This window comes from Fusarium mangiferae, assembly GCF_900044065.1.
Source record: "Fusarium mangiferae strain MRC7560 genome assembly, contig: FMAN_scaffold002, whole genome shotgun sequence".
Lineage (NCBI taxonomy): Eukaryota > Fungi > Ascomycota > Sordariomycetes > Hypocreales > Nectriaceae > Fusarium > Fusarium mangiferae.
Genome location: NW_024573922.1, coordinates 2,789,631 through 2,817,455, shown reverse-complemented (window position 1 = coordinate 2,817,455; position 27,825 = coordinate 2,789,631). Strand labels below are relative to the sequence as shown.

The 27,825-nt window shown below is 48.4% G+C and overlaps 5 protein-coding genes across 5 annotated transcripts; 3 read left to right on the top strand and 2 right to left on the bottom strand.

Moving 5' to 3' along the window:
* Positions 1-384: 384 nt before the first annotated feature.
* On the bottom strand, positions 385-3,531 carry FMAN_05773 (uncharacterized protein; the record flags this gene model as incomplete). The annotated part of the gene is made up of 5 exons (XM_041827529.1): positions 385-1,100; positions 1,148-1,442; positions 1,493-1,582; positions 1,629-3,436; positions 3,492-3,531. 5 exons carry the CDS (start codon positions 3,529-3,531, stop codon positions 385-387), a joined length of 2,949 nt encoding a protein of 982 aa, XP_041678483.1.
* A 7,804-nt stretch (positions 3,532-11,335) lies between these two features.
* On the top strand, positions 11,336-12,379 carry FMAN_05774 (uncharacterized protein; the record flags this gene model as incomplete). The annotated part of the gene is made up of 1 exon (XM_041827528.1): positions 11,336-12,379. The coding sequence occupies one exon, from the start codon at positions 11,336-11,338 to the stop codon at positions 12,377-12,379; it is 1,044 nt and encodes a 347-aa protein (XP_041678482.1).
* Positions 12,380-13,597: 1,218 nt separating this feature from the next.
* FMAN_05775 (uncharacterized protein) lies at positions 13,598-15,566 on the top strand (the record flags this gene model as incomplete). Its single annotated transcript, XM_041827527.1, has 3 exons — positions 13,598-13,754; positions 13,803-15,098; positions 15,151-15,566. The coding sequence occupies 3 exons, from the start codon at positions 13,598-13,600 to the stop codon at positions 15,564-15,566; spliced, it is 1,869 nt and encodes a 622-aa protein (XP_041678481.1).
* A 760-nt stretch (positions 15,567-16,326) lies between these two features.
* On the top strand, positions 16,327-19,074 carry FMAN_05776 (uncharacterized protein; the record flags this gene model as incomplete). Its single annotated transcript, XM_041827526.1, has 1 exon — positions 16,327-19,074. The coding sequence occupies one exon, from the start codon at positions 16,327-16,329 to the stop codon at positions 19,072-19,074; it is 2,748 nt and encodes a 915-aa protein (XP_041678480.1).
* A 3,436-nt stretch (positions 19,075-22,510) lies between these two features.
* On the bottom strand, positions 22,511-27,557 carry FMAN_05777 (uncharacterized protein; the record flags this gene model as incomplete). The annotated part of the gene is made up of 14 exons (XM_041827525.1): positions 22,511-22,748; positions 22,801-23,274; positions 23,327-23,803; positions 23,855-23,996; positions 24,047-24,234; positions 24,285-24,405; positions 24,452-24,787; positions 24,837-25,766; positions 25,813-26,046; positions 26,091-26,373; positions 26,422-26,651; positions 26,700-27,228; positions 27,286-27,416; positions 27,467-27,557. 14 exons carry the CDS (start codon positions 27,555-27,557, stop codon positions 22,511-22,513), a joined length of 4,404 nt encoding a protein of 1,467 aa, XP_041678479.1.
* Between the last annotated feature and the right edge of the window lie 268 nt (positions 27,558-27,825).

Genomic DNA, 27,825 nt, shown 5'->3' with positions numbered 1-27,825 from the left:
TCATAAGCGCATCTTCATATCATCTCGAAACTACATCATCCGTGCTGCGAAGGCTGGGTTTGCCGAAGGGTTTCGCCCGCCTGTTGCCCTTCCAGAGGTAGTCGAACTTACTGAAGCCGAGTCAGCTTTCACTATCTTCAAAAGGGTAGTAGAGGCAAATCTCAAAATCGTACAGGGGGTAGAGGCATCCCTTCGCTTGATATAAAAGACCGAAGATGGACTCTGTCGGGTAAAATACAAATTCCAGTTCTAAAACATTGATCGAAACAATACATGTGTATGCAAATGTGTGTAGTATATGTATAGGGGGTATCTAAACGAGCTATGCTGAACAATTTACCAGGTGTAGGCAACCAATCTATCGAATATCAGGCCAGAACCAAATCAACGATATCTCGAACTTGAAGAGGCTCGTGCTAAATCTTCAGCCTCCGACATCTCTAGCAGACTAACAGCCTCGTCGGCATCATCTTCATCGTCGGATTGTCCCATCTCGGTAGCTGGGTCCTCACTGGTCTGTTCGAGAGGACGGCGCTTCTTCTCAAAGTCCTGCTTGTGCGCTTCGGCAAGCATGCGTGAGAATGTGCGTTTTGGCGGTGGTGGGGGCGCCACTCCTCCTGTTCTGCGTCGAGACAAGCCTTCTTCTGCTTGACCGGCTGAGACGGCGGTGGATTCGGCTGTGCCATGGCGGGAGGGTGTTTCGAGTGAGGCAACACCTACGATGTCATCTGGTTGGTGGCTGGCGACGGTGCTGTCCATACTGGCACGAGCAATGAGAGGCTCGATTCTGTAGGGAAGGGGCACATCACGAGAGGCCTTGTACTGAGAGACGTTTCCGCAGTGTTCGTTCTCAACGCGGAAGAGAGTCCACATGCCTCTACGAGTGACTTCCATGAAGGCGACCATGAAAGAGACAATGGTGGAGTGTTGGGTGTTGTGGGTGAAAATAGCATAGAAGATCCAGGCAAACCGAAGAATAGGGTCTACCACCATGATGAAGTAGTAAAGCCATCGTCGCTTCAGGGCAAGAATATCTCGGAGACACCAGTGCCTCGAGTTGGGTTGAAGAAGAGAGAAATCCATAAAAAGATCCCAGAAAGCTGGTAGTGGTCAGAAGTGTTTGCGGATGATGAGCCAAGCAACTTACAGCAATAGACACTGTTGATGGTCGAAAAAGTAATGAATAGAGCAAGATGCATATTGGAATCATGTATACGATACAAAGACAGCATCACAGCAGCAATTATAGTCGCTGTATACTTGCCACCGTTGACTAGATGAGGAAAGACATTGCGTGTATCTTTATATCGACGAAGGCATTGTAAGAATCGCCAAATGGGCGGAAGGGCAGTCAAGAATCCAAGAGCCCGTGAGTGGCTAGAGTTGCACTGCACGGGATTCTGCCAGTAGTTGGCATATAAACAGAAGAATAGTTCAATATTCTGTCATTGTTAGTAATTCCTCATTCTCAGTCTTGATTCTTTACACTTACTGCGGTAGCATATGTAAGTGAACAGTAAATATCTCCGAGGAAGAAATCACGGAACTCGACAGGGTAGAGTCCAGCCAAGAGCAAACGCCACTGGCTCATGTCAGCAAGTTTCAACAACAAGTGAGGGAAGACCTACATGGGAATATGCAAACCAGCGCCGGCTTTTATAGAACAACGTAGGAGCAGGAAAGAATAAAACAACAATAGTAAAGAAGATAAGAATGACCGGATAGTAGATGTACATGTCCGGGTCGCCATATCTACTAAAGTTCACCCACATGAAGAGGCCCAATACCAAGAAGAAGAAACTTGGGAATTGAGCCAGCTCTCTCCAGTCTAGATGATGCCGCTGGTCGAACTCAAAGATGAAGGGGTAGTTGACTTTGTTCTGGTTCCAGATCAAACAGTCAATGCAGAAAAGCGAGAACAAATAGAGCATGAGAAAATAGCCTCCATAGATCTGCATGAGATAGCTCGTCCGCACGCGTACTTCGTCATCGTCATCGTACAACAGCTGTGCTCCGTAAATGAGACCCTGAATCGCGAACACAGCACCAGTGCCAATGAGCAGACCATTCTGGAACATGCCGATTGACTGGTCTTCGGGCTTCTTGTTCAAACTGCGGAGCTTGCCAGCGGCTAGCTTGTGATTACCGCGCTCGAAATAGCGAGCATACAGGTCTTCCACCGTACGAATGTGTCCCTCGAGTACATCGCTGTTGACAAACCATGACTGGTTGACCTTTTCGTTAAGATAGCGGTACGGAGGTCGGGCATTGACAGCCTTGTCGTATTTCTTATTGAGCTTTCGAAATGCCGTGCGGTTGAGCATTGCGTATGATTTGAGTAATTCAAGCCCACGATAAAACTCTTGGAGTGCGAGTTTGAGCTTGCGCTTTGCTGTGCGGTATGAAACCTCGTGATGGGTTGGGCGACGGATGTAATCTCTCTCAGCGTCACCTACGACGCCACCATTGATATTGGGTGTCGTGTTCATCTTCTGCAATGCCTTCGTGTTGGGTCCGATAGGGAATATCTTGGACTTTATAGGATCCATGATCCCGTTGAGCTTGCCATTGGCGCTATCATGGGTTCCTCTTTTCTGGGGATTTTCCTCACGGGCTCTCTCATCAGCCATCTCTTGAATTCGACGGTTGCGCATCTCGTGAAGTTGTACTCTCAGAATGTCCAACCTCTGACCAGCCTGTTCTTCCTTCATCTTGTAGAAACTCTCGACCTTTTCAAGTTCTGAATCGAGGAAATCAAAGAACTCTCGCTCCCTTTCCTTAACCAGGTCGAAGTTCTGCATGTTGATATCGACTCTGCGGTCGCTTTTTGCTGTTGATTGGTGGGTAAATAGTCGTCGGAGGTGAGAAGGTGAGTCCTGAGCACCAGATTCTGATGGTTTCTTGGTCGAGTTATTTACGTCTGGCGGCGCAATTGTCGACACGACACTGGCTGATGATGTTCGTCGAGGGTCAATTCGCTGAATATTTCGTCGCATCGCCTCGGAAGGCCCAACAGTAGCAGGCGAACCGGGGAGGTCGCTCTCATGATCATGAACTTTCAGCGCAGGCGCAGGTAATTGAAATTCGGCGTGTTTGGTCTCACCAGCCAAAGGCGAAGGCTCCGGTGGTGTATTGACAAAGCTTCCATAGTGTCGGTTGTCGCCTGAATCTGTGAGGGACTCGTTTTCGGCGGCTCTGGTTCGCGGCGTTGGGATCGACCTCGGGGGGGCAACGGCTGCTACGGATGGAATTGTCGCAGAGTTCAAAGCCGTGTTTTCTCTTGTAAATGGCTGACGCGGTGTTGCAGGCGAAGCATATGTGCCAGTGCGAAGCTGCCCAAGACCTCGAGGTGTTCCATTTGCACGAGCAAGAGCTCTGCCGACAGCTTTGATGTGCTTCTTCCCTTGTTTGTAGTTGAGGTACTTGATGCGCCACTCTGCAGGTTCAAGGTTAGTTTTGTCCAATCTATAAGACAATTCTTAGGTATTTACCAGGCACAGCTTCTCGCTCGAGCTCCTTGGCGAACTTCATGACAGCTGCTCACAGCCCAACAATAAGCGGACTATAAACTTGCAGCATCTAGAATTCGGATGAAGGTCGCTAAATAAGTTAGGGGTAAAAAAGCTTGGGCTTAATTAAGCTCGTGGAAAATTTGTTGGATCGCGTCGAATCCGTCAACATGCCCCTCCCTGGTGATCATGAATGGATTCGACCACTAGGGTCGGGAGCTTTGAGTTCAGATGAACGAATGAATTGCTTTTGACGTCAGTGCACGAGGTCCTCACTAAAGCGAAACAAAACGAATCCGCTAGCCAAGACGGGGAATGTCTTCCGCCATCAGCATAGGTTATTAGGTGCCGAATTACCCTACACAAGATAATTGAGTTCTGATTTGAGGGGGTAGACGATGATAAGAATGACCCAAGGAAAGGATGCTTGGGAATTCAAGTCTTGAGGAAGTTGACTGTGCGAATTAACCCTTATTTTGCTAACCTGTACTTGAGTTCGAAGGCCGTAACTGGCTTACAACTTGACCTAACAAATGGCTTATTGCCGCCCCCCCAACGATTGGATATCAACCTGTTGAAAAAACGACGATCATGAGGAATACAAAGGAAAGAAAAGTGATCTCACATAAGATTTGAAACCGATTTTAGGATTATGCGGCGCAACCGTTGATATCTGGGTTTGGCGTTCAACCTGTACACCCAACCTTATCTCAACGTTGAACTTAATATAGTTTCTTGTCACCTCAAATGGTGATGCAGACTACCATGTTACATAAAGATATCTGACTGTATTCCGATGTTTACTTAGCAATTTCAGGGTCATAGAACTGAGTTATTGAATAGCACAATGACGCGAGGATCTACGTATACTTGCCAAACCGTTACTAACGACGCCAAGGGTATTCCATGATCAAAGCTGTGACATATGCTCTATTTTTCCCTCTATGCTATCCTACGCGTAATACAAATTGCTTACAAAAGTAACCTTATTATTATGTCCTACAAAGGTTGAGAAAAACACTCCAAACTCCCGGCGGTGTAGTATCCGACTCTGCCGACCTTCGATTTATCATGACAACGCAGCCGAAACATAACTTTGCTGACGTGTTAATCGCAAGATCATCAAAAAGAGGAAATGATCAGACCTAAGCTTTGGTGAAAAGATGGTGTTCCTGAAGGTTGAACACATTGTGTTACTGTTGACTCATAGCACTCAGGAACCGCCCCGTGTGCAACAACGAGTCGGCGAGAATAGACACACAAACTTCAAGGACAAATCGAAATGCCCCAAGGCCGAATTTGAGAGAAAAACTAATATGTGGTTACGTTATGATATCCCATCAGGACGAAGCAGCACTTGCGAATTGCAATTGTTGTCCTGAGCCTCATTGCCTACAAACGGGAAAATACCACTCGTGGCTACTAGGTTATCACCGGATGCTTCATTCCCACCTGCAAAAGGTAAAATATTTTATCAACATTTACCTCATGGTATCGAGATTTGAGGGGTTTATTACTCCCTCAGCAGAGACTTGACTTACACGGACTTGTTCGCCAAGCACCGGCTCAACGCTTGATCGACTCTAGGAGCCTGAACTTTCCTAGTCTCTCGTCTAACTTAGAAACCCGCTAAGCAAAGTCCGTCCGATCTAGATCTTTCATTCAGCGACATTGATGACTTCATTATTACCACGTGTGTTGTATCGTCCAAGACATGCTCCTCGAGGTGGCTGGATCGCAGGATCAACGGCTTAACGCTCAAGAATCCATTGTCATGACAAAGAAAGGAATGCTTTGATAGACAAGAGATATAAACAACGCATGATTCAGCCAATGCATCACGAAAACAAAACTATATCCTGGTGAAACTCAGAACCACTTGTTTTGACCGACATGTTTTACCTGGTAACGCAGCATTGCTGCCGAATATCCGAGTCGATTAGGTAGAAAGTAAACAAACTGTAGCATCATGAGAGCAATGCCCACCACGACAACCACGGAAACTCTGACGAATAAGGTGATTGGAAATGCCACTTCCGGTTGCCAATGCGAGAAACGAAACAGTGTTCCCCGCATCGTTCACCCACACTATCTATCAATCGGTGTGATTGAGATAAGACCTCGCATCAACCTACAAACACTTGTTTGGCGAATCGAAAGCTTTGTCTCTCAGCCGAGTTTGGTTCCCGCAAAGATCTACCTCAAGCTATCATGCACGTACCAAAGCTGGACATGTATGTGGCTAGGCTACGTGCTTATGACATGGGCGTCTTTTCAGCTTAAGCGGAACTGCATCCCGGGACAAACTTGTGTGACAGTGCGTCACTGCAGCTTGGGGACTGGACTTGTAAAGCTTGAGGCCTGTATGGGCTTTCGATGACCACTCAGCGAACAACACACGGCTTATCGATATTGGTTTACTTGTTTAAGCTGATGGAAGCCTTGTGGTGCCTTGTTCCTTGTTCCTTGTTCCTGGTGCCTTCGATTAAGCCAATTCGAGTTCATCGGTCAGCATTGCCAACTCATGATCATGAAAGGACCAAACCCTCAACACCAAGGTCGAAAGCCAAACTTGTTATTCTGTGTGGCGTTTCGATACTACCACCTCAATCCTGCTTATATTGCAAATCGCATCCTCACGATACTGCATGCGTATCCCATCGCCCGAAGCTCCAGGGTCCTGCAGCTTAAAACAGAGTGTTATATTGATGACAAGTTGGAATGTACCTTGTCTATACATGGGGATTATAATTCTCTTACACACCACCTGGAGCGGCACATTCCTGAAAGGGCTGAGACCCGGGCAGATATTCCTGCATGACGCCGTGTTACAAACCGGAAAACGTGACGATTTCCTCAAGCTTCCACTGGTTGATGAAAGTTTTAATGTGAATGCCAATTTACATGAAATAAGGATTGTTGATTTCCGACAGGGATTGCCTAGCCGCAATGGAGGAATTCTCCCGTCGAAAGTGAGGTTTGGAAACGGAAAATCATGGAACGATGGCTGTGAGATCGAGATCGCGGCGAGCTGTTAATGGGCCCTAATTCTCTTTTATTTCCTGACTTTTATCACTTCCTGATGTTTCATCCGCGGAATTGGTCTTGGCGGAAGCTTCGGCGACCAGGTTGTACCAGCATACTGGAAGACTCTGTGGGCCTTGGCAGCGGGAAACCAAGGAAGCCATCACGGATATTCAGGCACATAACCAGAGCTTTGACTGCTGTAGTGCAGTTGACTATCCTTATCCCGCGTGATGCAAGAGAGAAAGGTCGAGTTATCAGACCAATCAGCTAAACCCTAGCCGTCCATCCATTGCGGCTCCCTAGAAGCTTTAAGCTCAAGGCGCAAGGTTAGCTTGATGGTTTTCAAGTTTTGCTGGGCTCATTGGAGCGGCGCGGACTGATTTCGAACGCTCCAGACTTTCGGCAACCAGATATCCGCTCAAGAAGAGGTCTGAGGGACGATAAAGGACCGAGATTGAGGATTTTTCTGTGAGATTCGCCACCAGATTCCCAGATGAGAGATTATCAAGAGATGTGAGGATCTCTGCAGGTGTAGTGGCGGCATGAGAAACAAGGCTCTTCTTCACACTGACAGCCTTGGCCTTGACAAGGACCCTCTCACTCACAGGCTTGAAGAGATGGAACATGCATTGCATCTGCAGATTCGAGTCTACATATTCTTGGCGAGTCGGTAATACGGCGCATTTCTATGGATCAGTTTTGTTAGAGACTCTTCCCTCACAGGCCCAGTTACTAAAGAGAATTCGGCCAAGGCGACACTATATCAAGTTTTCTGCTACTGTTGTGTTGGTGGTGGTTCTCTTCTCTCAACTCATTCCATTTGGTCCATGCAAGCTACTAAGGCAAGCCAGCAAGCCCACACGGTCATGGCCGAATGGCACCCCACGTACGTGGAGAAACTCGCGCTTACAAGCGAAGCGAAAACGGATACTAAAGCTAACTACTAACCAGGAACTCAATTGTAAGTTGTGGCTTCGGGACATTTCTTTTTATCAGTGACAACTGAAGTCGTTTCTAATAGAGGGAAATCAGCGCCATGAAAGGAAAGGACCAGGATTGGGCTGACGCTTACATGACGTGAATTGAAATAGGTATATTTTTCAATGAATTAATTAGCAGTGCCTTGTATAAGTCTGGTCAAGATCAATTGGATGATGAGTGGGATCAGAAACATGGGAATGATTTCCCGATCAGTTGCCCGATATATCGACCAGTGGCTGCATCGATAATGGGGTTTGTTGGTGATTGACGCAGATGCAGGATGATCTGATGAAACAGACGTCAAGGCCACTTGCTTACTTGCTCCGGTTCCTATCAAATGAAGCCTCTGACAGATCAGAGAGATATCCATAATGGTACTCACTGATCAGTCAGTACATTACAACAATTGCGGTGATGCGATGGTGCCCCGCCCACTGCTCATCCTTGCATTTGGGGTCGGGGCCGGTCTATGAAAGCCTGCAGTTTCCCCAGTCCCCGGAGTCAAACGGAGCTGAACTGAAGGACAGCAGCAGAGTGGGCTGAAAAGCCAGAGCCAGAGACGGTCAATCAATCAACTGAGAGATAAGACGTGTCCTTGCAGCAGGTCTAAAACCCGGTGAGAGAGTTGAGATTAAGCTCAGCTTGACAGGGCTGCGGTACATGCAAAAGAGAAAGCGGGGAGATGATTTGGTCGAGATTCGATTGAGAGAAGAGAATAGAGGAGAAGAGTCAACAACTGAGATGAGATCCATAAGTATCTCGGAAGCGAGGTTGTACTCCAAAACTCCTGCTACCAGAAAAACATCAGTTCATCCGACACCATGGAGGGGTTCTTTTTCTTCGACAAGGATCAGTCTGTAGGAAGCTCACCAGTGCGCTTACATGAACTCCACGCATGATCTGAGTAAGGTCTTGTAAACCTAGGCTGCTGTAGGTGGTATTCTCTACTGATGCAAGGGTATTTGCATTTGTCGGTAAGTTATGGAGGAGGTAATTACAGCGAACTGCCATGAACGCCATCTTCTCTCAGCCGTTGACAAACAAGCCTCAAAAGCCACTCGTGGTGATATTTCCCACCCTTGGACGCCAGTTGTCAAAATCTAATTTTCCCGCATATAGTTCACGCCAAACTGTATTCTCGGTCCCGGGCGATGGGCTGGCTGTACAATGTATAATGAATGTATGTATGAACTGCGGCCGCCTGCACGCAGGTCGAGGTTGCACTGGATCTATGGATGGGAAGTTACTTCAAGGCCCATGGGTCTTGAGATTGGTCAAAATGTCCTCTGGGAAGCCCTTTTGAGTCTAGAAACTTTCCGCATACATGGTTAAGACATTCGCTTGAATAGGCGATTGGATCACATGGGAATTTAGTTGAAGCCCATGCCTTTCGGGGTCCATCCAATAGCTAAGGCTCTACACCTCTATCAACTCTGATAGTGCTGTGCCTGGGGTTTGTCTCAATGAAGCCGGCTCAAGTAATTTCTCGATGGTATGCTTTCCCATTAGCCCTCCCTTGTCCGGAGTAACAATGCAAATGAGCGTGGGCTTGATAATGAATCACCATGCCGATGTTTGTGCATTTAACCAATCCAAGCTGTCCCTGCTATTGACTAGGCGGCATGACTGTTCCTCAAGGGTCACATCGACTTTCCTCGTGCTACCCTTTTTTGTGTTGGGTCATATGTTCCAGTCCTGAAGCTGTTTTGTCGTTATCGAATTCCTGCGGTACCCTCTACGCGGGGCACAAGTGTAAGGAGAACCTCTAATACTGGAACGGTTTCTTGAGATGCCTTCAAGCATTGGGACCAAAAAGGCTGCAGGTGCTGTGAGAGAGTCGAGAGTTCGAGCCAACCGCTTATGGCAGCTGAGTTTCAACATAGATGATCTACCAAAAAGTTAGGTTTACGCGGGATTTTGTCTTCGATGACTGTGCTCTGAGAACACAAAAGTGACCACAAACCCCCACCTGCATCCGGATCTAGGGATTGCAAAAGAAGGGCAGTTCTTGGCGCGGCTCAATGCGTGCTGCAGTAGGGGCTCCCATGTCGGTTCAGTAGGTACTCCGTACTGTAACTTCAGTTCTGCGAGGGTGACAATGAAAGTGACATCGCCTTAGATGTCTCGAGATGCTCACATCACCCTGACTGTTGGTCTCGTCAGCGTCCCTTCATGCAAATGGCCTCCCCGGCGGGCGTGGCATGCTATTTGACGCATTGTCAGCCGCTACGGATTTGTCGCAAGGGTGTGTGAGTTGAGAGACTCTACAGAGGCGACGGCGAGTTAACTAAGAAACAATGGAATATGAAGTCGACTCTTTCTCGTGCAAGGATGAATCACTTTAATTCAAATCACGGTTGGTTGCGATATGGAGAATACCACAACCCCAGTCCTCGCATTTGTTGATTATTATTCTCTTTCCCGTCGCTTATCTGCTAATTAATGCAATGCTAGTCTGGTTCAGTTCAATTCAGAATGAGCGACAAAAGCGCCTCAGCAACAAGCGGCTGCTGCCCTACGAGACGAGTACGGGGATAGTTAGAGCAGCCCGGTCAGACCAGGCCTAGGTTGTCGACATCAACCTTAGCTACCTTAGTGTCTACCCACTTGGCCTTGCATGCAAGAACATGACATCACGGTCGATTGCAGGGTCTGATTGGATAACGCACCAGGCTCTTCTTCGGTGGTGTGCCTTCAGCTGGCCCACGTTTGGGGGACGCCAGGGCTGACTTGTTCTAGCACGAGTTGCTCGAGTTGGAGTTGAAACTGGGGAGTGTAGGAGACGATGTAAGAGGTTGATGATGGGCGATTAAGGACCAGCATTTTAATAACATGCCAACAAATCTGTTGCAGACCAAGGCATTGGATAGAAATCAAGTTATCCAGCATTGATGGGAAGCGTCGGTGACGAGACGGATGTAACAAGAGTGAAGCAGCATCACCAGCCTCAGTCACGATAACGCCCCATGTTCCACATTCTCTTCCCTTTCTCACGGACAATCATCACGAAACATCAATTCCTTTCCGGCCAGAATTGAACCCCCAATCTGCGTCCTGTAATATCCCCAACGCGGAGACCAATGACCCTTTGCAATAGGCCAAGACAGCTGGTCTCGGCGGCCAAGAATTGATGATCTACAGCTCGACATCATAGAGGTACATTCAATTCCCGTACAGACAGCCGCTTCCAGCACATTTCTTTGCGCTGAACGTGCTTCGCCCTTTGACCTCATGCCCATGTTCAATGGAAAGTGTCCGCCTGCTAGCGGTGATCCACCTGCAGGCGACCACCCACTAGCGCTGGAACCCACTGAGCCCACCCGGACCTCACCTAACCTAAGGTGCCCTCCGCTTGGCTCCCCTCCGTGGCCCATGCAACGTTGGACTACTTGGCTGCCACTGCCAGTGCTCACTGTCGGGAAACCGAAATCCTTCTTTAGGTACAGTAGGCGCCTCCGCCCACCATCCACTTCCGCTCTCTCTTCTTCTCTCACATACACAAACAACAAAACACCAAACCTGCCCATATTGGTACATCCATATCTATACCTCCAATACTTGCGATACTTGAGGCATCTCTATACTCACTGCTCTCGTCACACTCACACTGCCGTCCTTCGCCTTTTTGGCTCGTTCGCCCCGCTTTCTGGCGCGCTACTCAGCTCAGTCTCACTTTTTTCGGCTCCCTCTATAACCCGCCCAGCCGCGCCCGACGGGGTCAAACTCTCTCCCTACTCTCGGACAGACGCCGCTACCCGCGAGCAGCAAACACATAAAGTACCTGGCGCCCCCCTCGACGTCGCCTGGCCCTTTTGGTCATGTTGGAACCCCAGGCCATGAGAGGGCCTATCGACCAGACAGTCGGCTACGGACATTCTCGAACACGAACCACTTCCTCAACCGCCTTTCCCATGCAATTTCAAACATCTCACCTTGCCCAGCCGGGCCCCAATCTCTCACAGAACCGTCGCTCACCTTCTGTGAATACTTTCAGCACCGCCTCGAGCATCCCTCCTCCTGCCGCCTACCGTTCTTCCTCACAATCTGAGCTTCGTCGCTCCACATCTAGCCGCTCAGGCGGAGCCAGCAGCCAACCCTCCAGCTATGTCGCTCTTCTCCGAAAACAAAAGGGCACTGTGTGGTGTGATCGCTCCCAGTATGAAGACCCACGACTGCTAGCACAACAACGTGCTGCAAAGATGCGAGCAACTCTCGAGGTTGTTGGTGGATCACGCAGTGCTTCCGGTGGAGCCGGAGCAAGAACAAGCACCGGCCTCAGTACTACAAATAAGGTCGCCGCCAAGATCCCCAAGATTCGACATCACGGAAAGAACCCAGTTGTCGGCTACGCTCCTGGCGAGAACCACGTTGGTGTCGGCGGCGTGCCAATGCGACTTAGTGCTACTGAAGTCGAGGCTGAGAGCAGCGAAGATGAAAATGCTGGAAACCGCCCTCATCACCGTAGAACGGGGAGCAGCGGACGAAGCAGCACAACCAGCAGCCGCCGAAACCTTGCCTACCGCACATCAGGAGGCATGGGCAGCCAGCATAGCCGAAGGTGGAGTCCTGGTGACACACCTGAACGCACCGGCAGCTTGGTGGAAGCTACACCTGAAGATATTGTCGATGACGCTGCCAGCGGCAAGGCTCGCAGCATGGCGAGCGGCAGCAGTGGTGAACGCGCCGACAATGTGGGAGAGTTGAGCAATGCCCCTAGATTGGCCTCCAACTCTCTCATGCACTCGGCTCTTACTCGAGAGAAGAGTGTCAAGTCAGCTGATGAGCTGAGGAGACGTGGCAGTGTGGACGAGCGAACATCTACCCTTACCTCTGGCCGTCTTTTCATTGCCAACCCTGATTAAGGTGTTATTTCACGCGACACAAACTTCAACCGGCTATGAACCACTATATCATGACACCATGAGCCAAGAGGAAGCTTCTTTTCTCCATCATTCGTTACAGCACACTTCGTTTCGGGAGGTGGCTTGCATTGGTCGGCGTTCCAGCATTGTTTTACTGCTTGCTTTTCTACACTACCTATCGTTTTCAGGGACGTCACACCCTACGAATTTCCTTTTCCAATCTCTCGCTATTATCATCTCTACACCTCTTGAATGGTCGAAGTGTGCATCTGGAGCGGGGACTCCACTGTCGTTGACTGACATACCGATAATGTTTGAAGAAGATACCTCTGCCCTCTACTATAGCCAGGATTCAAGATAAAAGCATGCTTAATACTACCTCATGATCTCATCTGAGAACAAGGGGATCCAACAACCATGACTATTCCTTGCCTGACTCCCTGTGAAGTTGAATTTTCTGTGGATCTAATTAAGATCGGCTCCCTCTCGTGTTATCCATATCTGGTAAACTCTCATGTATGTCAGGGCTCCAGTGACGTTACCTTCCACTTGGTTATCTGGTCGTTTCACTCTGGCCCCCTAGCGGCACCAATCGTTTATTCTCGGTTGTTGTTACGAGATCGGGCCCCCTTATGATATCACTGGGGATCCCCATGTTGGGTGTGGATGGCAATTTGTCGAAATGGGCATGTCGATCGCTAGATTACCAGGTTAGCCGCAAGCGCTTGAGGCGTTCAGGCTGCCACGCGGGGCACAGCCACAGAGACCCTGGAAATCACCTAGCCGAGGCTTAGCCGCGCTTTCCCTGTCACATCTCCCAGCGCGTTTCTTAATTGCCCACTTAAAGATTAGGGCGCCAAATCGACGCGTCGGGTCGCGCTTTCCATTAACTTTGGTCTCCTTTGGGGAGGAGGCTTCCCTTTCAACTTGGTTGCTTCATGCCACCTGCGGATCTCGTGCACCTACCCAAGAGACTATTCACATCTTTCCAAACAACCTCAGGCTTCAAACAAAGCTTTATCATACGGAATGATTGTGCTTTTGTTTTAATTCTTTTTAATTGACCTTTAATCGCATGATCTCTTCCTACTCACGATACCTAATAACTACCTTTCTCAAGATCGTTACTGACCGTCACCTTCGTATTTCGCACGACACGACAACCTTTTCGCTTCGAGCGAATCGAAAATTGAGCTGATCAGCTCGCAATAAAGCACCATGCCCCTCTATGAACTTTCACCAAACATTCAAGAATCTGAGGCTACTGGCCGTAAGAGAAGTCACGATGAATTCATGGGAAATAATGATGGAATAGACACTACAGAAGACATCAAGTTGCCGCCTTTGGCTTCCGATCAACCAAACGGAGAATTTGGTAAGTCTGGGAAACGTATCAGTTGTGATAAATATTAATCGCCCGCAGCATTGTCTTCCGCTTCACCTGGGGAAAGAGCCCCTTCGCCAGCTTCATCAGAACTGAGTGATCCTGGTACAAGCACTCCTCCTCGCCTGTCTCCGTCTCCTCAAACACCATCTAAGACACCAATCACACAGACGACTATCAACTCGACATCGAAACCTGCTACCACTTTGGTCAAGAGGAAGAAATTGACGCCTGCTGAAAGGGCCGAGAGGGATAAGGAAAGTGCCAGGCAGAAGGCAGAAAAGGAGAAGGAGAATGCTCGACTCAAGGAAGAACGTGAACAGAAAGCAGCCATCCGAGCAGTTGAGAAAGCTAAGGCTGAAGCTGAGAAGGCAGCTAAAGCTAAAGAGCGTGACGAGAAACGACGTCAAAAGGAAGAGGAAAAGAAACGCAAGGACGACGAGAAGAAGCGAAAGGAAGAGGAAGAGGAAAAGAAGGCTCGGCAGCAACGAACACTCGGCTCCTTCTTCAAGGTTCCGAGCACTCCTAAGAAGACCGTCGACATTACTCAACCTAAAAATGCCACGCCAGGAGACCCTAGCCCAGCAAAACCTGCGAGCAACCTACCAAAGACCGAATACGAGAAAATATTTAAGCCTTTTTTCATTAAGGATAACACACGAATTGCCCATGTTGGGCCTGAGATGGACAGCGAAACACGCGAGGTTAAATCTAAGATCCTGGATGAATGCATCGACGGTCAACGAGCTGGAGAATTGGACCCTTCTCGGTTCGACCCAGCTCGGCTCTTTTCTTTGCCTAGCAAGCCTCCAAAACGAGGCGTACTCCATCATCCAGTTAAGCACATTATGGAGCAAGTCTTCAGAGAGACAGAAAAGGCAGAAAACGCAGGTCCTGAACATGTTGACAAGATCATGCGAGACACCCGTCAGAAGCTTTCCAAGGTACCCATGAAGGTGGTTTCGTTTTCACAAGACGTGCGCCCCCCTTACTATGGAACTGTGACCTTCAAGCCATTCGTACTTGGAAGGCTCAACATGAGCCAGCTGGCCCGAACGCCAACAGCAAGACGACTGCCTCTTGACTACGACTATGATTCGGAAGCCGAGTGGCAGGAAGAAGAGGAAGGGGAGGATCTCGATGTTGACGATGATGAAGAGGAGATGGACGACGAAGACGATATGGATGAGTTTCTCGACGATTCGGAAGATGCTGGTTTATCTCGACGAATCTTTGCAAACACCATTGAGCCAGACAGCACCGGGATCTGTTTTGAGAACGGAAGCACCGTGGCGAATCAGGTTATCTACGACCACAGAATGGAGTTCATGCATGGTAAGTCGCAATTGGACCTGATTGGAATGAGCATCTACTGACATATTTCCAGACGGACTTCAGCAGACCTGGGGCATTGATCCATTCTCAGCGGAATATTGGGAACCTGAAGTCAAGAACAAGACGCTCAAGCCTACGAAGACTACAGCGGCCTCTGATGGTAGCAGCAAGATGCCCCCTCCTCCTACGCCTGCCAATGCGTTTTCAGCTTTGGCAGGCAGTAACAACAACACCGGTGGTGAACCAACAAAACTCGTCAAGTCTGAGCTACTTGATGACGTGAAGAGAGCTATTTTGAGCAACAAAGCTTTATCCAAGGTTGGAATCATCGACTTTCTCTACCACCAATTTCGGGACGATGTGTCTCGCACTGAGGTGAAGAATACCGTGGAGTTGGTGGCAGAGAAGATCGGTAAAGGACGCTCCAAGGAGTGGGCGCTGAAGAGTGGACATGAGATTGCCTCATGAGTATTGACCGGGAGAATCGGAACGACATGATAATTTTTGGCTGAATATTAGCGTCGGAGTGACAGGTCTGCTTGGGATTGCTTCATGGAATTGATCGGGATGGAAAAAAGGAGGTTGATGTACAATTTTACAGCAAAGCATCAGGACGATGTCGAGGTATCTGACATTGCATGCGATAGACATGGAGTAGATACCCTCATACTATTCGAGTTGGTGAATAAATTACCAATCTAGCAACAATTACTGCATTGTGTTAAAGCTAGTGACTGTTTTGGGAATTCAAAGCAATAAGAGTCTCATTTCTGTCTGAGCTCCTGGTGGTGATGACGGAAGCTTGCGGGGCCAAATTAGAGACCTGGGGGGACCGCGCGCCCCTGAAGATTCAGGATCCACGAAAAATAGTGGACGTGTTTCTGGAACTGTTCCTCATTCCTCCAAACCAAAACAACTCGACGATTTATTCTACATCTCGTTAAGCTCAGCGCCTCGTGCCGATTTCTAAGCCACGAGTCAAACCGTATCTGTATACATTCGGTTCGTGGCGCTCAATCATTGAACCATCTTTTCCATTGCCTCTATCTTGAAGACGATTACGAAAGCTTGCCTCTTGCGCCTTGGAACTCTAAGCTTCTGAGCTACCTCAGCACATTCCTTCGACCGCGCGCAATGATAAGTCGATCATCATAACATCACTCGCTCGAATTACTCCTCTCTTTCTATTCTCCTGTCATCGGCAGCGCGACATGTGCGCTCGCCCAGCATGGAGGATCCCTGGGGTTCCCCTTGGACCAACGACGAGCCACCGAAGATAGACCTCCCCGCGCCGCCGCCACATGCGCACTTCACTGCAGACCACTCGGGCAGTTCACAGCGCGTTTCGCCTGCTCATACGCCATGGAACGAAGATGATGATGCATGGGGTGGATGGGCCGAGGCGGGTAAAGACAGTAGCCCACGCTGGGGCAGAAGTCCTGGCTTGCGCCCTATAGGGGGTAGTCCATCTGGTTCGAGGTTACCATCGCCGACCCCGGATCCATGGGGACACTCGCCAACGTTTAATACGGCACGATTACGAAAGGAGGATAACGGAGATTCAGCCATCAGTCTCGGCGAAGGACTGCGACCGATTTTAGGGCGTATTGCGACGAGGACACCATCACCTGCGCGGTCACTTAAAGAGAACGCAGCAGATATCTGGCAGCAACCAGACCCAGCGCTCTCGAATAGGAGCTTAAGTCCTTTACCGACCGAAGATGAAGGTGGACCGGAGTCACCGAGTGAAGTACCTAGACCGGCTTTGCAGCGTGGAACAAGACCGCCTGCTTTGCGACAATCTTCCAATAAGGTTTCTGAGTTGGTGGAGATGTACGATGATATGATAAAAAGCAGCCATAGTGCTTCGCCTATTGATCCATCCATGCGGAAGGTGTCGGACAGTGCGTCGGTGCAGGATGTCACGGTTGACATGAAAATCGACGAACCAGATGGGATTGAAGATGATTTACAGGTGAAGGTCGAGGTGGACGGGGAATTGAAGGAGGAGCCGAATGAGAAACTTGAAATTCGACCAGAAGAGGAAGTGGAAGAAAAATCGAAACTTCAATCCGAGCCAGACGCGAAAGTTGAGATCGTGTCTGACGAAACCCTAGATCAAGACGAGAATGTGGTGGAGAATGGAATTGCAGAGTCACCCAAGGACGAAGACCAAGGGCAGACAGACTCAGACTCATGGTCGGATTTCGAATCACCAATGAAGGAGGCACAGCAAGACGAGGCTAAACAATCTGAAGTTGAAATTGACAAAGAACAGCCAGCTGCAACAACGACTGACACGGCGAGCCATGACGAGACACCCAAAGAGCCAGCACCGGCTCCGCCAAAAGCACCGCCGGAACCATTCGTAATTGACATGACAAAGCTTGATAGTATCTTACCGTCAGTCGAAACGAGCTTCTCATCCCCGGAGCCGATTCCCGATGTCATTATCGACGATAGCTTCACTTCCATCTCGGAGCGCAAAGCATGGTATCTTATGTCGAGACCTGGTTCGATACGGAAGCACAACTTGGGAGACGACGAGAACTATGTTCGCGTTGGTTGGGGAACCTCCCAGGTGCGTGAACAGGCAATCAGAATTGTTAGGCGATGGATGGAGGAAGACTCGATCACGGGCCGTGTTGTTCTCGGCCGAAGAGGTGGCGCCGCTGGTGCAAAGATCTTCAACTGGGATTCATCGGCGCCATCCACTGAGATCTCAATCTCTGAACTTTTGGCGAGAAAGAATCATTCGAGACATGCTTCAGCAGCTTCCAAAGGGACTATCGCATCGCCTACAGCTGCAGCATTTGGATGGGGTAGCAACCCCATTCCTTCGCCAACTGTTGCTGCAGCCTCTTCTGCGCCTCGTACTTCGACCACGAGTGAGCCAAGGTCATCTGTTGAAACGTCGCCCGTTGATGCCACGAAAACATCCCCCGTGTCAAAGACAAAAGCGTCTCCTTTGGCATCTCCTCCAAGACCATGTATCACCGAGGAGCCTCCTTCTCCTATCAAGCCTATACCATTAAAACCTACAAACCGGCCTATCTCTATAACGCAACCTTTAAATTTCCCAGCATCACCTACGATCTCGGAACCACAGTCTCCACTCAATCCTCCTTCGTTTCTGTCAACAAAACGGCCGGTATCAGTATCGCAAGCACCGACATCCCCTCTAGCACAACCTCCAACAAACGCAGGCTGGGGCGAAGATGACGATGATGATGATGATGATTGGGGCGACATGGTTTCATCGCCCACAGCCGAAACTAACGGCGGGTTTACTTCCATGGATGCGATTGTGGATTCCAGCTCGAATGACATCAAAGACAATACCAGTCAGCCCTCAATTACAGCTCAAAGTCCGTTGGATGACATAGTCCAGAGTGCACCGCAAGCCGAAATAGTGACCAACGGCCCACCTTCTACGGATGCTCTGCCTTTGCCTCCTCAAAGCTCTTTTAGCCACGCTCAATCGCCCACTGATCCCTGGAACATTTCAGCGCTGCAAGGCATAGCTTCGAGCCACTCTCGGTCGACTACTGTCGATTTGACCACTTCCCCTGTGAAGAGCTTGATCCCCAATCATTCAAGATCCACAACACTTGATTTGGGAACACCTCGGTCACCCTTGGCAAGTCTTGCATCCGCAAACCTGATATCAAACAAGGCCAAAACACCAGTCGATCAAGCAAACAAGGTCAATGATTGGGATTCGTGGGGCTTAGGTTTGCTCGATGATTCCAACAAGCCAGTTAGGCCGAAGGAAGATGAGATGTTTGCAAGCCAACAGCTACAAGTTCGGACTCCAGTTGACACATTCAAACACATGGCATCTCCTAAAAAGCCCCGGCCGGTATCACTACCTGTGCCTCCGCGACCAAAAACAGTCGTTGAGTCCTTTCAAGACGACGAGATCGTCGCCAATATTCTTCGAGATCTGCCGGATCTCTCTTATATGTTACGATAATGCGGGGCAGCCATGAGGAGTAAGAGAAGGAAAACTACGCGGACGGAAGGGGGTAAACATTGCTGCTAGGGAGTTGCTTCATGATTGGCAAGTTGCCAGCTGTATATTAATCATTGAAGGCGTTGATCCGCGTTCTGAATAGCATTGCCATCATACAATTGTTGGAAATATCATAGAACTTATGAATTATTGCATTTTTGACCTTTCTCTGGCGTGACATCGCATGCTGCCTAGGTAGAGCGTGATATAGTTCATGCAATACTTCGAGGGCAGATTTTGAGCAGGCTCACTTCACATTGTTATCGACACAATCTTTGACTAATTTTACTACATGAACTAGTATATTACTCTCGGACGAGATGTGGCAGATAAAGTTGGTTCATAAAATACCGTCAGCAATTTGATAAAAGTAAAAAAAAACAAGAGCCGTACAATAGCTGTTGTCTTGGATTCAATAGCTCCCAGAAAGATGAGGCAATTGATAGGAAATGACCAGGTTGACTGGTTGTATAACTCGAAACCACCTTGAAAAAAGGTGCAAGGATGAAATATCTCATTGCTAATTTGGGCCATTGTTTTCTCATTGGATTACGGAAGTGACAATAGTTATAAAGGTCTATGGTAGTTTCAAAGAGTAGACTACATTTGACCCTGACATACATGGTCACATTGTGTGCGACTATATCGTATATGGCTCGTTTCGTGTAAGGAGATACATACTAAGCAGAATGAACATATGCTCAGGAATTGTTGATCGTGGTTCACTCTGGAAAAAAAAACATTAGAAACCTCGGTAAAAGGGGCTCTATTTCTATGGTAGTGTTCTATTTCGTATGGCCTCTATCCATGACCAGTCCGGCCAGTTGAGTTGACAGCCCCAACCATTCTCTTAAGTGACAGTAAGAACCTCGGTCTTGATACGACAGCTGGATCATTTCATCCTAAAACATACGTTATTGATCAAATTCATGTGCTCTTTACATTTTTTAATGAAGATGAAGAGCCCCTGAATGGAGTAGACGGTCAGCTACCAGCATATGAGAATCTTGTGAGTTGCCTTGTCTTACCTTATGTAGGTGCAAGACTATTACAGGCCTCCAATTAGTTTGTATTTAATTGGGGGAATCAGGTTTGAGATGCTCTCGGGCACAGCCCTTATCTTGTTACTCCCTGAATGTTGAGATATTCGCATATGAAAATATTGCTTGGTCGAGAGTCTTCCACACAAATAGATTGGAAGCTAACCATTGAAACTCCAGAGTTGTCCGTTTCACAGAAACTCCTCATCTAAGGCCACAGCCTCATGCGCGAGAACCAGAGCATTGCTTGGTGACGCCGTCTATAAAACCCGCAGTCATCGCAGACAAACGTGCGAAAAGGGTCATCAGCATGAGGCTCTAGCGCCAGAGTAACACCGTCGTTGCAAGCACCTCGTCCAAAGATGCCGCAGCCGTCGCAATCTGGGAGCAACTTCGCCGTCTCCTAGAGGCGAAATTGACCATCGCAGTGCGCGCAGGTTCTGTACAAGACGAGCGTTTGGCACATGTTGGTGTATAAGTAGATAGGTTGGAAGATCCAAAGGAGAGATCTCGCGAGGGATAGACAGGTTGATAAAATCTATAGAAAATAGAATTTGGGGGTATGGGTTATCTATGAGAGAGGAAAAGGATATAGGAGATGAAGAGGTATTTATAAGGTTGGAAAAGAGACGAGATGGGGAGGTCGTTCAGAGAACAAATGGCCTTGACGCGCGGCCATGATGAGTCTGTTTGCATTTGGAGACAGTTAATCAGGATTGAATTTGGCCTGTAAGTCACTGGAAATCTCTAGAGTTATTCTCAGTCACTGCACGATGGAGGAATTAGCAGTGTTCAAAGGCAACTTGTGATACTGTATTGGAGTGATACTATGTCCGTGATGATACACCAAAAGGCAATATGAGCACATGATCTACTTTCCTACCTTGTTTTCTATTAGGAAACTTGCTTACCTTGTATACCCATACTTGTTGCCCTCGCGAGTCTCCATGATTTGTTTGTTGAGTTGATGGCTCTCATAAGCCTGTCTGGATCGACAGCCTCGGCAACGGTAGTTCTCGTTTGCACCTTGGAGAGACTGCTCAGGCAAAGTAGTGCGAACTACAGTGCAGGATCCACAGCCATCCTTATGGTTGGAGTATTCGACCTCATCGACGTGTTGGCAGACGGTGCACTTGCGACACCAGATCTCGATTACGCACATGATTGTTGGATAATGAAAAGAATTGATGAACTTTTGATAAAAGGTCTCAGGTCGTTTCTTGGTCAATTGTTGATTGCGGTCTGCAGTTTTGTGAAAGTGGTTGGAAGGATTGTGTCTTTGAAGATGAATATATAGCAGTAGCAACAGTCACTGACGGGAGAGGGAGCAGCCTCGTATTCAGTAGTCCAAGAGAGTGAATGTTCTAAAGCCAACCGAACATTTCTGTCTCATAATGCGAATAAATCCTTTGTTCGCATCTGTTACGAGGTGCCCGTGACTCACAACCGATTGTATAGACAAAGAACAGTGACAACGTAGGAACAGGAATATGAGACGCCCTGTGATCTATCACGAAAAGAACGTAAAGAACTAATAATACCGGAACATATCGTGATGATACCGCGTAAGCCTAGAACAACGCCATCATCTGTCTAATTTGTGAATTGAAATTTGCAACAGACATGTCATATTCTGGAGATGTTGTCCAGTTGCCACTATCCAAACTAGCCCCTGATCAACCCTGTCTGGAACAAGCCACTCTATCCTGCCGACCGGATAGTATCTCACTGCTCTTCCAGCCTCAAATACAGATCCTCGTTACTCTGCCTACTCAAACCAGGTGGCGCATAGATGACTCTATGGACCCTCACCCCTCTTCCAGTTCTGTCGAGCCTCCTATTCAGACGTGAGATGCGTCTACGCCGAGGCCTACACTCTCTGCAATATCGATCCCAGCCCCATCCAGTTGAACTGATTTGTCGGAATACCCAGTCGACGCCCAAAACACAAGCGCCGTAGGTACATAGGTCTGTGTTCTCAGCTTCTTCGCACATGGGGCGGTACGCTCGCGAGACTTCGTGTCGAATACGGCAGACAGGGCACCGTGCCCAAAAGATGACCCCTTGGCACATTTTTATACTCGGCTTAGTGATCGTAGTTGAGAGATTGAATTGATAGTGCGATAGAAGAGTGAAGGGTAGAATGGGTGGGAGAGAATGAACTTATACTGCTCTTCTTTTCTTTTCACTAGAGGTCGTGATTCCCCGGTGCATGTCTATGACAGATATTCAGTTATATCGTTCGTCTTCAACCAGTAGGACCACCGATGCGAAGCATTATTGAGCACAGCAGCAGGTTCTGAATCACGACTGAAGTGCTACGTGAAAAACAATCCGGCCCCAAACGCGTCACACACTCACTGCCCCCCAGTCTTCCTCCCCTTATTCGCCCGGTACAATCTGGCAAATACACCAGCCTCGTCTTTCAACAACTCCTGAGGAGCTCCAAATTCAACCAAAGAACCCTTGTCCAATACAGCAACTTTGTCAAAGTCGAGCAGTGTATCAATACGATGAGCGATCATGATAATCGTACAGTCAGAGAACTCGGTACGGATGACCTCTTGCATCCTTGCGTCTGTTTGTGTATCGACGCTGCAAACGGTGTCAGAAGCAATAAAAGTTCAAGTTTGATGATATGACTTACCTGCTTGTCGGCTCATCAAGAATGAGCAGTGAACTTCTCTTCAACAACGCTCTTGCAAGACAGAAAAGCTGGCGCTGACCATGAGACAGAAAGTTCTCGTCCATCTTCTCATCAAGGGGATCCTTGTTGTCGCCGATCTTGGCTTCGATGACAGACCAGATACCAACTCGCTCGAGGGCGCTTTTGATCTCATCATCTGACGCCGTATTGCATGGGTCAAGATTGGTTCGCATGGTATCGCCAAAGACAAATGGATCTTGCGTCAAACAGCTTAAACGCTGGCGGATCAGATATCTAGGTACCGTCGAAATATCTTGCCCATCAAGCGTGATCTGGCCATTGACGATCTCTGCCATGCGAAGAAGGGCTTGGACGAAAGAACTCTTCCCACTTCCACTTCGACCGCAAAGACCAAGCTTTTGTCCGGGTCTGATGCTAAACGAAAGCCCACGCAGCACAGGTTCAGTTGTTTGCCTACAGAGTCAGCACATTGGACAAAGCATTTGTTGGTTTAGATGCCACTTACTGATATTGAACATCCAGATTCTTGACTTCAAGACTGCCTTGTCTCGGCCACAATTCCCCTGGATCATTGTCTTCGGTTGACTTTTGTTCGTTTGGCGCAGAAGAACAGAACATGCGAATGCGCGCAATAGCGCCAAGTGATGTCTCCAGGAGGGACCAATTCAAAATTATGCCCTTCATGTTGGTGCCAAGCCGCATCATGTTGACCAGTGCGATACCCAATAGCGAGGGGTCAATCTTCTCGCGGAGGGTTACAGCAAAAACAACAAGAATTACCGTCAAGAATGCTACCACCATATCGAGAACCAGAGTCAGCCATCGTTGAATACAGTTGAGAAGATAAGCTGGTTTCTGGGCATCATCAATTCGACTCAGTGCCTTGTCAGTATACGGCTGAATCCAACCAAAGGCTCGAATTGTGGCGAGTCCGTCGATAGTCTCAAGGAAATGTGAGAACAGCGGCGCCTTGTGTTCGATTCTAGACTGTGAGTCAGCACGTTTCAACCAGCCAAGAGCATGCTTATCTTACTCCAGAAGGCGGAGTTGTTTGGATGTTCGGACGTAGAAACGCTGGATGAGGGCAAGCACAACGATAACAAATGGAATCGAGATGGCAAACCAGCTGACAGCTGCCATAGCAAGACCAGCAGCACCGAAGCATGCAGCAACCTCTATAATGGATATTAGCTTACATCAACCACGATGTATAGATATATCTCACCAAAGAGGAAGATGGAAAACGCCATAGGGAGAATAATGTCAACGTGGCGCAAATCTTGACTGAATCTGTTGATCAGAGATCCCGCCGCACTGTTGTGAAGGAAAGATAGAGGTGCGCTCATAGCGGCGTTCAAGAGTCGTGAATGAAGCAGTTTTCCACTAACGGGTGCACAAACCAAAAGGAACATCCTGAGTTCTTGTTAGCAAAGGTATCATTTTTCACAGTTAGCTTCACCCACGCAATGGCAAGCGTAATAAGAATGCCCTCGAAAGCAGATAGGACGGTGTATATGCTGAGCCAGTAGCCAATATCTCTGCTGTCACGACCTTTCCCATCACCCCACCAAGTCACCCAAACATCTGACAAATGTTAGAAGTGTGTAGACTTTTTGAATAGAAAACTTACATCGAAAGGATGTGATAACCCCTGCACTGGCGATAAGGAGTATCTGGGTGAGCATGTTGTGTATTCCATTAGCTTTAAAGTAGTACATAAACACGCTTCGATCGCTCGGCACTTCGGTCGGTTCATCTTCAACCGCGTCTTTGTTGTCGGTCTTGTCGCTTTCCTCTCCAGGTTTGGCCTCGGCAGAAGGTTGGTCGTCGTGATCGTCGTGGCTCGAAATGTCAAGATCGTGGATGTAGCCATTTCCGGATCGCAGCTCATGGTAAGTTCCCTGCTCAACAAGTCTCCCGCCCCTTTCAAGGACGACAACAAAGTCAGACTCGGGGAGCCTATTGACTAAAAGGATGTCAAAAGACTGAAGCATGATTCACCAGTAACAACTTACCTGCATGTGTAGCCAAAATAACAGTAGTGCCGTTCTTTCGGAGAAGGCCATCCTTTCCAAAGACGCGAGTAAAGATGATCTGCTCAGTCACCTTGTCGAGTCCACTAAACACATCATCAAATATGGCCACAGGCTTCCTGGAGTATAGAGCACGAGCTATAGCAATTCGTTGCTTCTGTCCACCGCTCAACTTGACTCCTTGCTCGCCAACCTGGGTAAGGTCTCCTTCAGGAAGCCGTCCCAAGTCGGTGGTCAGGTCGCAGGCATTGATGACTGTCTCAAACCAGGCACTGTCGTATCCCTTGGACTCTGCGATGATATTGGCACGGATTGTCGCATTCATAACCCAGGGGGTCTGGTCGCAAAATGCGATATCTGATGTGTTCAGAAACACATTACCCATGGAAGACGTAGTTTCGCCCAGAATAGCCTTCAGCAGACTCGATTTACCGGAACCAACGGGACCGACAAGCATGGTAAGAGTTCCATTCTTGTGACTCGGGAAAGTTGTGTTGATATCTTGAAGAACAGCCTTCTCGCCCCAGTGAAAGTTGCCATCCTCTATGACTATTCGGGTTCCATCAGCTCCAACCGGGATGGCTTTCAACGGAGTCGCCTCGATGGTTTCTTGGAAGGGCTGTGAGCTCTCCCAAGATGACCGAGAGGTATTTTTGAAGCGGCCATTAACTTGGCGGCGGTCAATTCTCTCTTCCAAATTGAGGAAATCCTCCATCCTTCTGAAGCATCCAAAGACCGAGAAAGATCCCGGAATGCTTCCAAGAAGATGCGATAGAGGATCCATCATGACACCCAAGATAGACAATGCGGTGATAGCTTGGGCCGCAGAGAATGGTTCACCGTTTCCGAACTTTGCTGCAAGGGCATATGCGCCAAAAGTGATCGCTTCAGTCATTCCAACATTGCAGTTGGCTAAAAGGGTGAGCAAAAGAATATCTTCTAGACCAGAACTACTTACTGATACAATTCAGGTAGACATTGATCACGCGGTAATGTTTACTGGCTTTGATCTCTTCATCTCGTTTCTGAGAAATGAGGCTGCTGAATCTTTTCGACAGTCCAAGCATCTTGACTGGTTTCATTGAGCCGAGAACCTCAGAAGTAAGATTAATGCGGTCCTGAGTGGCCTTCTGATATTTGATCTGGCGAGCGACCATCATCTTGCCAATAGAACCCGTAAGGAGGAGGGAGACTACACGGTTAGAATTTATTGGACCAAAAGACAGAGATACTCACTGATTGCTGTGACAATGGGAGCAACACAAACAGCGCCGAGCTGTGCTGCCAGGAGGTACATAGCGATGCCAACTGTGAGAGTGTTCGCCCATGATTCAACCAAGAGCATGTGAAGTTTTTCAATCAGGGTTTCCACGTCATTACCCATGAGCGTGACAGCTGAAGACTCGCCGAGGTCGTCGGTAGGAAGTTGGAAAATCTTCCCGTAAACCATGGTCATAAGGCCACCCCGAACCATAGCACCAGCTCTGAATGTCAGGTGCTCATACCAAGCTGTGAGTAGCTATATAATGTCAGCTTGTGGTGTTTCCGTCGTATATTGTCATCATACCGCAGAGCCGATAAAAACGAAGGCGAATGCGCCTATCAAGCCATAACCCAAGTTCATTGTCGAGTCAGACTCGGGCATCGTGAGGAATCGTAATGCGTTGCTGACAAGGAAGGGCTGAGAGATGCTCAAGGCGATCATGCCAACGCGGGGTGGTATTATACCAAGAAGCTCCCATCTCAAAACGGTCACGGTTGTCAGAAATAGAGAAGGCTTCTTGCTCTTCGAAGTGGCTGCAGTCCGGCATTAGAAGTGTTGGCTTTGTCGTACTGATATCATACCTTTCTTCCAGGATTTTCCGAAACGAACTGCGAGCTTCTCCGACGATAGCTTCTCGTAGATTGTGGGCAGATCGTTGTTTGTCAGAACAGTAGCCCAGCCTGAGATGAGCAGTGAGTTCAACCAAACAAAGAACCCACGGCTAAAGGGACCACTTGTGCTCTCTTTTGAAATTGGCTTTTCAGTTGATATCAATATCCTGCGTTTCTCAACTGTTTCCAGTACAAGCAAGGCCAACTTGAAGATTGTCGAGGTTGAAAGAGTTGCGGCATACGCGATGTTCAGTGACATGAGCCATTCTGTGCGAAGCCGCGCGACGTCGAACAGAAGCGAGACAAACAAATATGCAGTGAGGATGAAGGATGGTCGGACAGACTTGACATGTTCGACGTGAGCCAACAAAAGAATGGCGAAAGCTGCTGCGAGATTGAGAATGGCCGCAGCTAGTGAGAAGCGAGTATTGAGCTTCTTGGCGGATGGAACCAAAGCCAACAAAACCACCTGTAAAGTAGCATATAGAGCGGAAGTGATCTGAGTATTCCCTTCAGCCCAAAATAATCAAAGAGAGACAACAAAGAGTATTCTTACCAGCTTTGGTGTATATGTCGCGTGACGCTTGGTCTTGTCTGGACTCCTAAAGAGGTAGAAGGCTCGTGGGCCGGCAAGTGCAAGGAAAATAGCCGATGGGAGGATGCTGAGGATACTCTCTTGGAACGATACTGAGACACAGTTAGTCAATTGCCTACTCCAAGTTCCGTGGTGTGCTCACAGGTGAAATCAAATCCACCGCGACAGCCCTTGGTCCAAACGCTGGGCCCAAAGAGGCTATCGCCACAGGCCGTGGAGTTGTAGCCGTCCATGGCGGCTACGACTATCACCAAAAGCCCGCAGTCAAGAAAAAGACCAAGCTTAGGTGTTTCTTGGCCTCTTGGGAAGCAGAATGTTGCAAGCCAAGGGGGATATAAATGGAGTTTGACGTCCCCAAGACCTTATACCCGTGGACCCGATAGCGTGGTAGTACCCTGCTCATGCATGCATCAGCTCCAATTGCACGGATCCTATAAGTCGCACGCAATTATGGTTACTCTGCAACCACTACACATAATCTAGAGCGACTTTGATGCAATT